General features: G+C 45.1%; 1 protein-coding gene across 5 annotated transcripts in view; it reads left to right on the top strand.

Annotated features, from left to right (window-relative positions):
• DOP1A (DOP1 leucine zipper like protein A) overlaps positions 1-14,973 on the top strand; it is a 2,904,166-nt gene that overhangs the window by 602,318 nt on the left and 2,286,875 nt on the right. For all 5 annotated transcript variants that reach the window (XM_069606322.1, XM_069606321.1, XM_069606320.1 and 2 more), the window contains exon 10: positions 13,997-14,105. In XM_069606322.1, the coding sequence (XP_069462423.1) occupies positions 13,997-14,105 (109 nt within the window). The remainder of the gene's footprint in view (positions 1-13,996; positions 14,106-14,973) is intronic.

A 14,973-nucleotide genomic window follows, 5' to 3' on the forward strand; every position in this document is an offset into this window, starting at 1 on the left:
GGGCACGTTCAATTGGCCTTGATCTGGTCTCAAACCGCCCTCACTTGGCCCTTGAGCAACCACCTGGACCCCCAAAGGCAACACCAACTCCTCTTCACTTCCTTCACTTTCCAAAGTAACCTCTGCAACTTTCACCGGATTTATATTATCCTTGAGCACCCAACTAGTCAAAGTACCAACATTTTTCTGTATCTCTTGTGCCTGCGTGCATCAATCTTTCTCTGCTTCTTGTTTTTAATAAATGAACTGGATTGGATTGTGGAGTTTAATGGGTCGGTCGGTGCCACTGGAGAAGCCTGAAACACTTTATTTCCTTTTCATGCTCGAAGTTTTGCCAACCGCCGCTGCCTTTATGTAGGTTAAATGAAATCAGTGGAATTATCTATAGGAATCCTGACAGCCTCTCCGACCACCTCGACAACATCCTGACCTCACTTTTCATCATCGTCGAGTACTTGGGATGTAACCTCCATTTCAATGCGGGGAAACCACTCCCGAAGGACTCCAATCAGTTGAGGCCTTCACTTGTTGGAGCAAAGAGCCCTGCGTCTTCAGATCTGCATGAATTATCCTACACAGCTTAATCAAGATATTTATGGCAAACTGCATGATCCCCAGCCCTGGAATGATCGGGAAATCAGGAGACTGCAAATTGTCACCATCACCAGAAAGAGATGATAATTGGACAGTGATGCCATCCTCATTACCCTCATTTACTGAGTCAGGAAATAGTACAGGGGTAGCTGAAAGTCTTGCAGTGAAGGGCGGTAAAAGATGCTGTGGTAAGTCACCATCCTCTACCGCAGATGCAGGTGCAGGTGGCCCCACGTTAGTCTGCCCTGATGATGCAGCCTGCATGCTGCTCTGCAATGCGTAACATAACCCCAACAGTGAGTTGTGCCCAGGGGCTCATTCACCTCAGTTAAAGCAGCGAGGGGAGAGGCATGCACAATATCCCTCGTCACATCGGGTTTGAAGTAAGCAGTTATTTTGCCACACCCATGCCCACCCTAGGGGGTAACTTTCTTAAAATGTTCTTCTACACCAGTCACCACACTGGTACAACAGCCCACCAGGCCTTGCTCTCTGGGCTAACACGTTCGTTGCGTGCCTTCCCATTTTTATATGGTTGTTTTTGGAGAGTATAGAACTTTGCTTTTTAACAGTTTTACCCGACATCCTGCCCGGTATTTAAAAATACAATAAAAAAAGACTTCTGCAGCCTGTGCCTCACAAGACTACTTAGGCACCACTTCAGCTCCACAGAGTTTATGTAATAATAGCCCAAGCAGACACAGCTCAAAGGGTCCCTAATCTAAGGGACCCCATAGTCACTGTGTATCTGTACAATAAAATGGCAAGCAAATTACAAACTCCTTCCAAACAGAGACCATGCAACACCAACAATGGGACAGACTAAACTGACTCAAGACAGGAAAGGTTCCATGTAAACCGACCAAAGCCGGCAGCTACTCATGGCTCAGCGAGTGCAGGGCAGGACACTCTGACAGTTACTACGTTAGTGCCAGACAGGTACTGCAAGCACCCTCTTCCCCCCTGCTCGGGACCCTTGGAACAAGTGAGGGAATCCGGCAACAGACAAGTGGTACGGACCAGTGCTACATCCACTTCATTGTCAGCTCTGAATACCCTAGATGAAAGAACCTAGCAACAATACGTTACGCAACACAGCGCCTTCCAGCTGCACCAGCCTTACTCAGGAACACTCAATCTGGCCGCTTCTGACAAACCCGATCCTGTCCACATATGTTACATCAAGAAGCAAGGTGGGACGAGGTCGCCCGTCCTCTCTCGGAGGCACAGAACCTGTGGTGCGGGATCATTGCTCACTTAATATTTCTAGTCCTGTTCCACCTGGCAGGTGTTCAAAACACCATTGCAGACTCTCAGCAGGGAGCTTACGGGTTTGTCACGAATGGGAGCTCCGGCAAGCTCAAGTCTCTAGGATCTTCAGCGAGGGGGGGCCAGCCCCAGATCAACCTGTTTGCGACATCAGCCAATACCAAGTGCCAGCGGTTTGTCAGCAGGTATCATCAGGCAAGGAGTCTTGAGGATGCCTTCTCGTTCCCGTGGGACAACTTGTTTGCATTTCCACCACTACCGCTGCTCCTATGTGTGATCAAAACACTCAAATGATCCCTCTGCAAGATGCTCCTCATTGCCCAGACAGATCTGGAGCCTGGATTATCTTCACCTGTCAGTGGTTCCGGCCTCAAGCTGCCTCCTCTTATGGACCTGCTCTCCAGAGAAGGAGGGGCAATCCTACACCACGACCAAGCATACCTGAGCATGTCGGCCTGACACCTGCAGCCTTAGAATTTGGACATTTCTTGCTACCGTTGGAATGCAAGAAGATTCTAGCCAAGGCCAGGGCTCCGTCTTCACTTGCATGCTACCAACAGAAGTGAAAGTGCTTTACAGTGTAGTGCCAATCCCAGAACATCTTTCCACAGTGCCACAACTGCTGCCTTAAATACTGGCTAAGGTGGGCCTTGCCCATGGGTCTATCAAAGTGCACTTAGCCGCAATATGCCGGTATACCCAAGCTCCTGGCAAGTGCTCCCTTTGGTCTCACAGGTTCGTAAAGATGTTCCTCAAGAGCCTCTTGAGAACATTCCCTCCGGTGAATGCTGCTGCCCCGGCGTGGGAGTTGAATGTGGTCCTCTCCAAACTGGTGGGTGCTCTGTTTGAACCTATGCATCGGACATCTTTGAAGTTTCTCTTGTGGAAAACCGCCTTGGTAGTGGCGATCACCCCAGCCAGGTGTATTGTAGTGATCCAAGCTCTATCCTGTAAGACTCCATATTTGTCTTTCGGCCAATCCAAGGTGGTTCTACAAACTCATCAGTCCTTCATGCCAAAGGTCCCATATGGCTTACATTTGAACGAACCTTTGGTCTTACCAATTTACTTTGCAAACCCTTCTACGCCTGATGAAAGGTCCTTGCATTCACTGGACGTATAGCATGCCTTGAAGTTCTACGTTGCACGCACCAAAGATTTTCGAAAGACTTCTCAGATTTTCATCAACTTTGGAACGGTGGTGCAGGGTAAGGCCCTATCTAAGGCATCCATCTCCAGATGGCTCTCCGGCTGCATCATGCCTTGCCAACAAACGGTTGCCAGGCCGGCTGAGAGCCCATTTCACCAGAGCCATCGCTTCAACTATGGCGTTCCTCTCTGGTGTTCCCCTGCTGGATCAGGGTTGCTACTTGGAGGTCTACGTACACTGTCACAAGATTTTACTGTGTCGACAGGGATTCCAGGGAGGAGTCTCGTGTCGGACAAGCGGTGCTTCGCAACCTCTTTTCTTGAGACGAGTATGTTCCAGCGGTAAGTCTTGTTGCTTCTTTTGATCCTTGCCTTCTCCCGTGGTTGTGTATATGTACTGCTGTCTAATCGTTTTCATAGCATGTGAATCCATGCAATACCCCATGCTGTAGAAGGAACAAGTTACTTACCTGTAACTCTTGTTCTCCAGCATTGGTTTTGTATGCGAACCCTCCCGCCTTCCCCTCTATGGCTCTTCTTGGTTCCTACTGCCACTTTACATGCACAACCAAATCTGAAGATGGCCACCAGGGGTGGAGCTGAGGAGGACAAGTGTCATTGGTTGGGGCAGCATGACCCAAAGTGACCACAATAGGCTATATAAGCGAGAGTGCAGTTTTAGCTTAAAGCTGAACTGCTTTATTTTTTACTGAGGATTCCCAGCCTGACGATGGGGAATATTCATAGCATGTGAATCTATGCAAGACCCATGCTGGAGAACAAGGAGGTAAGTAACTTGTTCCTTTTCTGTGCCTGCCATTGACAGAGAATCCTCTGAGAACTGCTAGAACTTTTTCTTTATGCAATCTGGAGAACACGTCTCATCACCAGGAGGTGAACACAGAGCCTCAGTACAGAGGCACAGAGAAACTCTTCTGGACTAAGAAGATGCCTGCTTTTTCCTTAGTTAGTTAAGAGTGTAATGGACAGAAATAGGTTTTGACACAGGACTGTGTATAAGTCCTTAGTATTGAGTTGAGGCAGGGAAACCCTCTTAGTATTAGGGACAGTTAGAGTTAGGGTTTCCCTCTTTTATTTGAACCGAAATAAAAGTCTATAACCACAACAATGCCACCTTTCTGTCAATCTCATCCTTCCACACACTTAGACGTAGTAAGAGAAATTGTAGAAACAAATCTAGGGCAGGCCCAAGAACAACAAGCAGCTTATCATAAACACACTATACCCCGCTCCTTTTTCAATAGGACAGTCAGTCTTAGTGCTTCTTCCATCATCAGAGAATATGATGATTTCTAAGTGGCATGGTACTAGAAAAAAAGGCCCTTTGAATTACCTTATATCCCAACCTGAAAGATGCCAGAAGGAACAAATCTATCATGTTAATCTGCTTAAGGAGTGGAACATAGACCATATTGTGGACACTACAGTTACTATGGCCGCTCTCCTCACAGATGCAGATACTGAAAACACCTTTGCTTCTCCCGATGTCCCACCATTGGCGACTTCCTATCTGTTTCCTGAGGTATTTTCAGAGCAACCTGGAAGGGTTGCAAACTGTCTTTTGTACCGAACACCCGCAGTGAAAACCAGTAATCTAAAACCCTGCCAGATACCTGAAGTCAGAAAGAAAATTATCGAGAAAGAGTTAGAGGACATGCGCAAAGCTGATATCGAGTCCTATGAGGGTCCTTGGTCCCCCCCTACTGTCTTGGTGGCAAAGCTGGATCAGTCCTGGCGTTTTTGTAAAGACTTTAGAAATGTAAATTTGATTTCTGTTTTTGACAACTACCCTATGCCAGGTATTGACAACCTAATCAAAAAACTAGATTCACCCAGGTACATATCAACACTGAACCTGACAAAGATTTACTGGCAAGCACCGTTAAATCTTGTCGATATGGAAAAGACTGCTTTTTCAACTCCATAGGGGTTATTCTAATTTAAGGTCTTAGCCTTTGGTCTGCATGGAACTCCAGCTACTTTCTGCGTATCTCAATGACATTATTATTCTCTGTGCCAGCTGGCCCGAACACATGCATCATCTGTATTGGATCACCCGGGCTCTCAGACAAGCTGGGTTAAACGCATACCCTCGAAAATGTCATCTGGCTCACTCTGCTGTCAAGTATCTAGGATTTTTTTGGGGGTATTTCCTAACCCAACCTCAGGCCAAGAAAGTGAAGGCGGTCCAACAAACACCTACTCCTAAAACAAAATGCGACCGTAGTACCTTCCTAGTATTAACCGGCTATTATAAGAGATTCATCCGAAACTATTTTAGCCGGGCAGCCAACCTGACGGATAAGTTGAGAAATTCCCAACCGCAGAAGTTACTCTGGGATAAGAAGGATCAGGCCAGCTTCGACAGTCTTAAGAGCATACTTTGTCACAAACCCGTCCTTAAGATGGCAGACTTCAATAAAGAGTTCCTCTTACAAACTGATGCATCGAAGTGGCAGTACTATATCAAGAGTATGATGGAATCGAACACCCAGTGCTATATACCAGCCGTAAGCTTTCCCACAAGAACAAAAGTATGCCACTGTAGAACTGGAAGCCTTGGCTATCAAGTGGGCTATAATGCTCTTTACATACTATCTAAGTGGAAGAAAATTCAGTTTGGTCACAGACCACTCACAACTGACTTGAGAAAGGATACAAACCCAATATTAATGCAGTGGTTGGCTTTGACACCGACAGACACCTCTCCTTCAAACAGCACATAACAAGAAAGACACGAATGGCTTGGCATCAACTTTCTCTCCGATTGAAAATCACGGCCATCATCCCATAAAACAATTTAAGATCTGCTGTCCATGCCTTTGTCCTCTCCCACCTGGATGGTGGCATTTCCCTTTTCGAAGGCCTTCTTGCGACTACCCCGGCCCCCCTGAGATGTGTCCTTCAAACTGCAGCACGTCTCATTAAAGGACTCACATTGAACTGCACTGGCTCCTGATGCAAGCCTGTATCATCTTCAAATCTTGCTCCATCATCTACAAGGCTGTCACCCTGAAGTCCCCAAGGTGTACCTCACTGAGAAACACAGCATCTCCAGAGGCCTCGGATCCACATGAGGTAAGGACATCTGCAGGCTTGAACTCCACTGGTGCAGGAAGGAAAGAACCAGAAGACATGCCTTTGGCCTTCTCTTCTATGCTTCAAGACTCTGGAACCACCTCCCTGTCAGGATCAGACTCGCCCCCTCGCTTCAACAGTTCCCGAAGGTGCCTGAGCCCCTCCTCTTCAATGAATTGCTCCTCCCTATCATTTAGGTTCACACACGCTCCACTCCCCACCTTACCTGAGACTGGTGGATCTGCTCCACACTGGGCCCTCCCCTGATTGCTTGTAGATCCTTGGATGAATCCAATGGAGTCATCACAAATTCCCCTGGCGGTGACCTCTTCTGATGTGGCCAGGGGACGGCAGCCGCTACCTGATCCCGACTCTGGGGGCGGTTCTATGAGGGAGGATCACATGGGAGTTAGCCACCGAGGAGATGTTTGTACTTCATTGGATTCTCCCATTTCCCATGAGGAAGACACTTTAATACTCTGTTTAATGGCCTATTGTCATTCTGGTCACACCCCCACCTTTGGTTCAGGCACTCGCACACAACACCTTTTGTTTCTAATGTGCCTTCATGGGAAACCTCTAGGCAAAAACCATCTAAGTCTTAAGAGTTAAAAGATCCATGACATCCATGGACTCCAACTCCTGTAACCACTGAGGTACTGAGACAAGGAGGATGAGGGAGTTTGAGCAAATTGACTATACCCAGACGAGTTGTTTTTCGAATCCCTCAGTGCACAGGACATTTAAAGATGGCAACTGCACTGTTGAAGAGAGAAGTGCAGGAAAGCATGTTAAACCTCATTCTGAGGCTCACAAACGCAGGACGCTGGAAGGCCGCTGGAACAAGAGGACTAGAAGGGCTATTGAGACGATGGGAGCCGCACAGGAGCTCCTGGCGGTGAGCCATTCTCAGAAGCAGCATTCTCCAGGCTGGGCCGAGAGAGAAAGCTGGCATGTGTCCGTACACTCCAAAGTGGAAAGTTGGTGAAGGAGCAAAACTGCCAAGGCACGAGCAGAGTCGCAGAGTCGGAGACGTTGGACACCATCGGTGAGTCTGCCCAAAACAGCTGGAGGACCTGGGGCATTCCGACAAGCGCAACCGCAACTGTTTGAATAGTATGAGATTGCTAATGTAGAAACTCCTGAAACTTGTTTAAATGCAGACAAGACAAATTACCAAAGCAAACCCCAAACAAATGTAGATGCATAAAATACCTGTATGGGGGAACCGTTTTTCAATAGGAAGAAAGTTTGAATGCAGATAAGACAAAGCATGAAATCAAACCCCAATCAAGTACAGATGAATGAAATGTCAATGTGGGGAAGACGCTTGAACTGAGCAAATGATACCAAGCCCTCACAGTATATGCTATTGTGGTATAGCCAAAGAACTGTGAAAAAACTATAAAAGAAGTCCTGGCAGGCGAGTACACCAGGCAGTTGAAGATAATAAAGATGCCTGGCAGGGGAGTATAGCCGGTGGTCTGAAAACACTAATAGAAGTTCTGGCAGGCAAGTGCACCAGGCAAGCTGAAATTGTATGAAGATTCATGGCAGGGCAGTGTCAAGTTACAAGAAACACTACACTACAGAAAGATTATTTTAGAACTTATTGTTTGAATAAGAACTTTGTGAGTCCAGCAAAGACACTAAGGAACTGTTAGCTAAAGAAACATTTTTGCCATCCTATCTACAAGTACAGGATCTATACATTGGAGAACATTTTTGTTGGATTAATTTCGATACTTTTGATTTTGAACACCCTTATTAACATCAAGTTATAAATGTTTCATGTACCCTTTATTGTTTTGTTTAAAGTGTGCGGATCAGGATAGGACGCTTTGGACACAAGAATGGCTTTTTAGTTACTGACATCCTGACACAGACGGATCCTTAGTTTTTGGTTTCTAGCTAGGGAAGATCCTCTTTAGAACAGGGATAGAGAGGCATTTTTCCAACCCATTTTACTTTAATAAATGTCTTTAACCAAAAACATGACGGCTTTCTGTCTGGCTTTCATTTCTGACGCCTCACAATCCCTTGCTACCAAAATGCCTGCCCTCCCCATCCGCTGTTAGTTCCCTGCTCCCTTGTTTCTCTGTTTGCCTCACCGTCTCCTTCCCCCTATGATTCTAAAACACTCCGTTGCCTCCCGATGCTAGATCCACGCTAAATAAATACCCTCATATTTTTTGTTTTAAATGTAAAGGTGAGTACCCAGCTCAAAGCAGTGCAAATCAACTGGATATCTCTTGCCTCCTTCCCGCCTCAACCATGGCTCCGTTTCCATGGGGCAACAGTCTAGATTGGTCCCAGGGCCCCGATGCAGATCTTCATGGAGGTGCCTGCCATGTATACCACCCACCTCTCTTGCCTAATTTTGGAAGGCAGAGGACAAAATCTTACATTCAGTGGGTGTCCACGCTGCCATCTTTGCTGCGATGCGTCTCGGCCTGAGGGGCAACATAATCAGTTTTTAAGTTTAATAAAACACTAACCATCCCCCTGCTCACCCACCACCTCTAGATGTTGCTGGGACTCTATTTTTACATTATTTTTGTCCCATTCTGATTATTAGCTCCAGGGATTAGGGCAAAGCAGCTTGCGCGCCTCGCTCCGCTCACTTTGCTGTCATGCTCCCATCCCAAATCTTTGTAGATTAGGGTGCCGGTGCTGGAAGTTGCGGGAGAAGAGGCGTGTGGTAGTCATTTATAAGGGGCATGGATGCCTGCTTATAGTTTTCCCACCATTGGAGGTCTGTGCTTGGCAGAACTGAAGGCTCCAGAAAGAACAAATCACAGTGCCATAATCATAGTTACAACCTACTGTTAGTTTAGTGCCCAGTTCACAGGCGGTAGGTACACATTGCTTGTTCATGAAATATGTGCTATGGCAGGTCAGAAGAAGGACACAGACTCTTGGATGACATGATGAACACTGCTTTGTCAAAGTAAAAAGGCTAACATTTCCCTATCACTTTGGGTTGTCCCTGCCTACATTATGTAAGGGTGCAGAAGGAAAGCTCAGACACAAAAGTGCATATTTCTGGCTATACATTTTTATTAATCAATAAAAGGGTTGGAAAATGCCTCTCTATCCCTAACTGCTACGAGGGGTTTCCCTGCCTCAATGGAAACTAAAGAATAAGTCAGGATGTCAAAACAAAATGTATGTTATTGTTGTGTCCAAAAGCCCTACCTCTGTCCCCAGCACTAATAACCTAAATCAACTGTGTAGGGTTGGTTTCTGTCTTGGGTGGTCCAAAAGACATGTTCTACAAGGTAAAAGTCACAGGCTACTAGTGGTTTGCTCCTTTCCCCTGGATTCCGTCTGGTTCTATGTTCCTTTTCTTTGGGGTCCTAAAGACCCTGTATCCTCTCTGTATTTTATATCTTCGTAAGTGTGCGGGCCCCAGACTCAGTTCTTTATAATACCGGCTTGGAGCATTTCCCTACCAAGCATGGGTTTTTCATCAAAACAGTCTCTCTTGTCTTCAGGGTCCTCGGCCCTCTTGTTCTCAAACTCTTTTGGATGCGAGTCCCAGACTTGCGAAGGTTGAACATAATAGCTTGGTTCACTCTCCTGCTAAGTATCTGTCCAGCTTGGATTATTCTCCTGCCAAGATTTTTTCTTCTCGTGGACTCTTTACATCTCTTGGGGTTGCAGACTCTCTTATTCTTAGGCTTTCATATGGGTGCGGGCCCAGACTTGCACTGTGCTCTTGCAGTAGCTTGGTTTACTCTCCTGCCAAGAATGTGCTCCTTTCTGTAGCATATCTTCTTTATTCAGGGTACCAGACCCCCGTTCTCTTTTATTCTTATGTGGGTGCATGTCCCATACTCTGTGTGCTGTTGCAATAGCTTGATTTATTCTCCTGCCAAGCATGTGTTCCCTGCTGCCCTTCCCCCATCTTCTCTCGGGGTCCTAGACCCTCTCGCTTTCTTATCTTCATATGGGTGCAGGACCCAGACTTGCACTGTATGGTTGCAATAGCTTGGTTTACTCTCCTGCCAACCATATGCCACCTTCTGCACTCTCTCGACTTCTCCCAGGCCTTCTCACGCTCTTGTTCCTGTTGCTCCCGGACACCTCCCAGACCTTCAGCTCCTTCAGCTCTGCACGCATACCTGTTTCTCTGGTGCGTGTCTTACGGGCAGCAGTACTACCTCCTGGGGCTCCAGAAGCATTTGGTTTCTTGCTTCGGTAAGCGGTGGCCCTGCCGATCAGTTTCTCATTGGTGCCTACTTTGCCATTCCCTTCTAGCTTTCTGGAACAGGGCTTCCGCTTCCGTGCAGGTTCCCAGGCTTCTGGACGCCCGAAGGTTCATTCGGGCAGTGTACAAAGGAGCGTGTCCTCCTCTGCCTGCTTTCACGCTCCTGCTCAGCTCTGTGCACAGCATCTCTTTCGGTTCCTGGTTCGCCGGGTCAGCGTCTGCCCAGCTTCCTCGCTCGAGGACTGCTCTCCCTATCTTGTTTTCCCTCTACCTTTTTGTATTTCTTTGGACCAAATCAAAAATGGTGACAGTCTAGATCGTTCATTCCAGTTCTCTGGAGTAATCGCCATACTCCCGATCCTCTTCTTCGTCACAGTAGTCATGGTAGAGTTACATGGGAAACATTTGGTATTTCCAGGGTTGTTAGTCAGTTCTATCATATTAAGTGGGCTTGCCATACCATAACAGATATTGACACTGCCTGGAGAAAGTGAGAGAGAACTTGTTTGGGGAAGGAGGGAGGGACTACTAAGGCAGTGGGATACCATGTTATCTGGGAAGGGCCATCCCTAATCCCATAAGGGGCTTCCTCTCCCATGTGATCCTCCCTGATGCACCACCCCAGGGGGTCTGTTGTACTGTGGGCGCACAATCCTGTCCCCATGAGAAAGGTCTCCCCCTAGGGGAGAAGGGACGACATCCTCAGATTCGTCAGAGTTACTAATTAAGGTGCTCGTTCGTCAGTCTTGACTGTCCTAATGAACAAGTCAGCTGTCCAAAACTACCCTACCACCCATGCAAACTAACTTAGATCAGAAGAATGACTCGAGGTTATGTGTTCCTTTAGTAGTTTATTTGCAAATAGTCTCTTGTGACTTTGTGAATAAGTCTCTTTGGTTCATCAATTACATTATCAAAACTTCCTCTCTCTTTGTGGATCCCTTTTGGGACCTTCATATTAGATCCATAACTCTTGTCATTGATGATAGAATATCTTGCTAAATTATTCTTGTTCTGGTAGGTTGTCCTTCCTGGACAGTTATATGTCCCCTTCCGTTGGGTGACTTCTTTTGTTATATATTCCAATTGTCTCTCTCTCTGACACTGGGTCGTGCTTGGTTCTCGCTTTCTCTTTATACTCTTCTTGTGTAAAGTTATTAGTTACTTGCCCCTTTGCTTTTCTTTAGCCTTGTTTAGTTTTTCAATGTTTCCTTTTCTAGTATCAATACGATTGCAGTTCATTCATTTCCAAATACACTCTGTTCAGTTTTCATCCCTGGGTGCCTCCCGTGCTTCCCGTCACCTTCGTTTCTGACGGGGGATGTCGTCGGGAGCTTTATCTGACAGGCACCTTTCCTCGGTTTACAGACTGCTGCTTACTTCGTTTTGCTCACGTTTCTCTCTACATTTTCCTTAGCATCTTTGTAGTGTCACTGTCTTCCACGGCGTGACCGGACATCTTTATCCTTGCTTTTGCTAGTGGTGTTGGTGATAGTTTGTGGATGAACTATCCACCACGGTTGCCTGTTCATGGTCTTGCAGCCACCTCTCTGCAGGCTCCTGCCCGGCTGGTTTCTCTCTGTTTGGGTTCAGCACATCATGGGCGTCCTGCACCGCTTTCTCTGGCAAGTCCGAAACTCGCGGGCTTCCGGGTTTCCATCTTCCCCAGATATGACGTAGCAGGGTAGTTCCCCAACCCTATGTAAGTGCTTGTTTCTCTCTGCTTCTCGCTGGCTTCTCACAGAGGACTCCTTAATCAACCTTCTCATCTCAGTTGATTGGTCATTTTCATTTAAAATGGTTTGCTCATCTCCCATAAGATAATAGTATCGGTTAGGTGATTCTTCGTCTCAGTCTGAATACTTTACATCATCTGGTCCTTTTCAGAATCCCATATAGGCTACAATATTTCCAGCCTTAGAGAGTTCCTCATGGGAAGGGGAGTCCTTGTCCCCAAAAGGGGTCTCTCCCAGTGGGGTCCCACTTGCCTCTACCCCTAGGGAGGGTGTTGCAGAGTGGGCTCACCTACCTAGCCTCATGGGGGTGAGTGGTGGCTCCCCCTTGGGAGAAGTGACAGAGGTTTTGGTTGAAGAATTATGAAACTACTGTTCTATGGAGGAGTATAGAAATAGAACCCACTTAATACATACTGATGATTTAAAAAACATATTTTCATGATTCAAACAGTGATTTAAACATCAGACTTTTTTTTACAAGATGTGTATGAAGTCTTCTACTCCAGTAGATGCACAGTCTTTTGAACTGTCTTTAATTTAATTAATTTCTTTGTAGGCGGCAGAGTTTGGCTCCGCCAGCCAAGCCATAATCCATGCTAGCAAACAAGATTGCATTAAGGACTGTAGCCTAGATAGCAAATGCAAGCAAGTGTACACTGCAAATAAATTAATGTGGTTGAATATGCAAGAAGCCATTCTAGATCTTAGCTTGTCTTTCCATCTTTTGATCTGACATTCAAAAGCTCAAAAGCCCTTTCAAATAATAACTGATGGCTCAAAAGTGACCATGAGATACTCATTTGTGTGTTGAGTATATTTTCCAGAAAATATAATCATGAATTTACAAATCTTTAAAAACAAATGTGTCTAAAACGAATGCTTCGAAATACGAATGCACGATAGAATGAAAGTTTAAGTTTGCCTATGATACTAGAGCTAAAATTATGTGTTTGCTTCATATTAGAAATATAGTTTCAGTTGTTGAGCTTGCCAGCATGTGGTTATTGCCATGCCACCAACACGCTTCCTTTTACTGTAGCTATAATAAATAATCATTGCAGTCTGGACTAGAATGAGATCATTACCATCTCAACTATAAGCTTTGCTTCTGCACATTGATTGCATGCATAGAATAACTGCGGAGTATTCATTTTTTTAAAACAGTCAACTAATGATCCCTCCTATGGATCTATATTTTTAGTTGGATCTAGAATATAACAATATTTTGTAGTATTTTGTTATGCGGCAAATAAAAAAGGGAAGAAAAAAATTAATCCTGGCATTTGAAGCACATTTTCATTTCCCCATTTATGAAGCGCACTAAACCCGCGGGCATCAAGGCGCTGTGAAACTCGGACACGTTAAGATGGGCATAATTTGTTTGGCAATTTGTGTCATCGTTGTAGCTAAGAGGATTCAAGTCTAGAAATGTATTTTATTAAGAAATCGTATCTAGTGCGTGTACCACTTTATAATCACTTCAAATGTACATAGTTTGGCAAAAGTACACCTATTTCTTTCTGCTGTTACTTCACTGGTAGCAAGACAATCCAACAATATATTTATACCCCCTATTCTTGCCTGGTGCCTGTTTAAATATAAGAATCATTTTGAAGATTCTTAAGAAACCCTCGTAAGGTACCTGTAATCAGTTTCTGAATCAGATTCCAGTGATGTTGACTTAGTTTTATTATATCATTAAGCAAATTATTAACAGCAATGTAAATATTATGGAACTGCAGTCACTCTCTGTAACCAGTTGCAAGTGCTTTATTTGACTGTAGGATATGGCAGGCAGTGCATGCTTCTTCACAATGGAAGATAATGTGGGGTGTACGTTATCATATTATGACATAAGATTGGATCTCTTTGAGCTCAAAAAACCACATGATTAAAATAATTTCCCCAGTGAACTATGTTGCTTGTTCATTTGCAGGCAATGGTCGGAATTTTACATTGTAAAGAACTTGGAGAGGAGAGTACACTGGTACAGGACTTGAAGCCTTTTCGAATACTCATTAGCCTTCTGGACAAGCCTGAGCTAGGTATTGGAAAACCATTTTATATCCGTCTTGTACCCGTGTATGTTTTATATACCTGTAATGTGTGATCATACTTTCAGCAATGTGCCTTCCGAGCACAGTGCAAAGAGTTCTACCTTATTCAGATGAGAGCTTTGTAATTGTATGATTAAAGCTTTTTCTTACACTACACATGAGGCTTGACTTCAGTGATCCCTGCTCAGGACAATGGTAAATGTGAATGCTTTACTTTTAATATGGGTGAGTGTCCACAGGACAAAAAAGACAAACTGAGGGATGAAGTTAACACAAATATTTCTCAAACTTTTATGTGGTGTCTGGATTATCTTGCATCTTCATCGTTGAGTCTTGACTGATCTGTCCTTGATCTTGTACCACCAAATGTTGTCTTGAGTGCTGTCTGATAACTGGACTCCCATATCCAGTATGCAATATCCTTGCCAATTGTCTTCTCAGCATTTACGTCATGGTGTATCATTGGCACCCATTGAAGATTTCTCAGTTTGGTATGAAGTTGCACTCAGTTTCCTAGTATGTAAATAATTGCTTGCTCACTTGGTTCCAGATTGAGGACACCATCTACAAGCACGCCATATAGACATACTACAAATGTCTCTCAGCACTCTTTGCCATTTTGGACTCACTTACCTCAGCATGCAGCAGAATCACACAATGAATGTCTCTTATACCCTGTGAGAGTTAGAAAAGCATGGTAGTTATCACTTGGTAAAGGTTTTTGAGTACATTCTGGGTCAGAGGATGAAGTTTGTTCACTTAGTTCTTAGTTTCCCAGTATGCAGCGTTGTTACACAATGAAGATTTCTTAGTTCGCTCAGTGGCTGAGTTTTCTTAATTTGCCTTGGGGCTTGGG

Source organism: Ambystoma mexicanum, chromosome 4p, assembly GCF_040938575.1.
Source record: "Ambystoma mexicanum isolate Mex_15411 chromosome 4p, UKY_AmexF1_1, whole genome shotgun sequence".
NCBI classification, from domain to species: Eukaryota; Metazoa; Chordata; class Amphibia; order Caudata; family Ambystomatidae; genus Ambystoma; species Ambystoma mexicanum.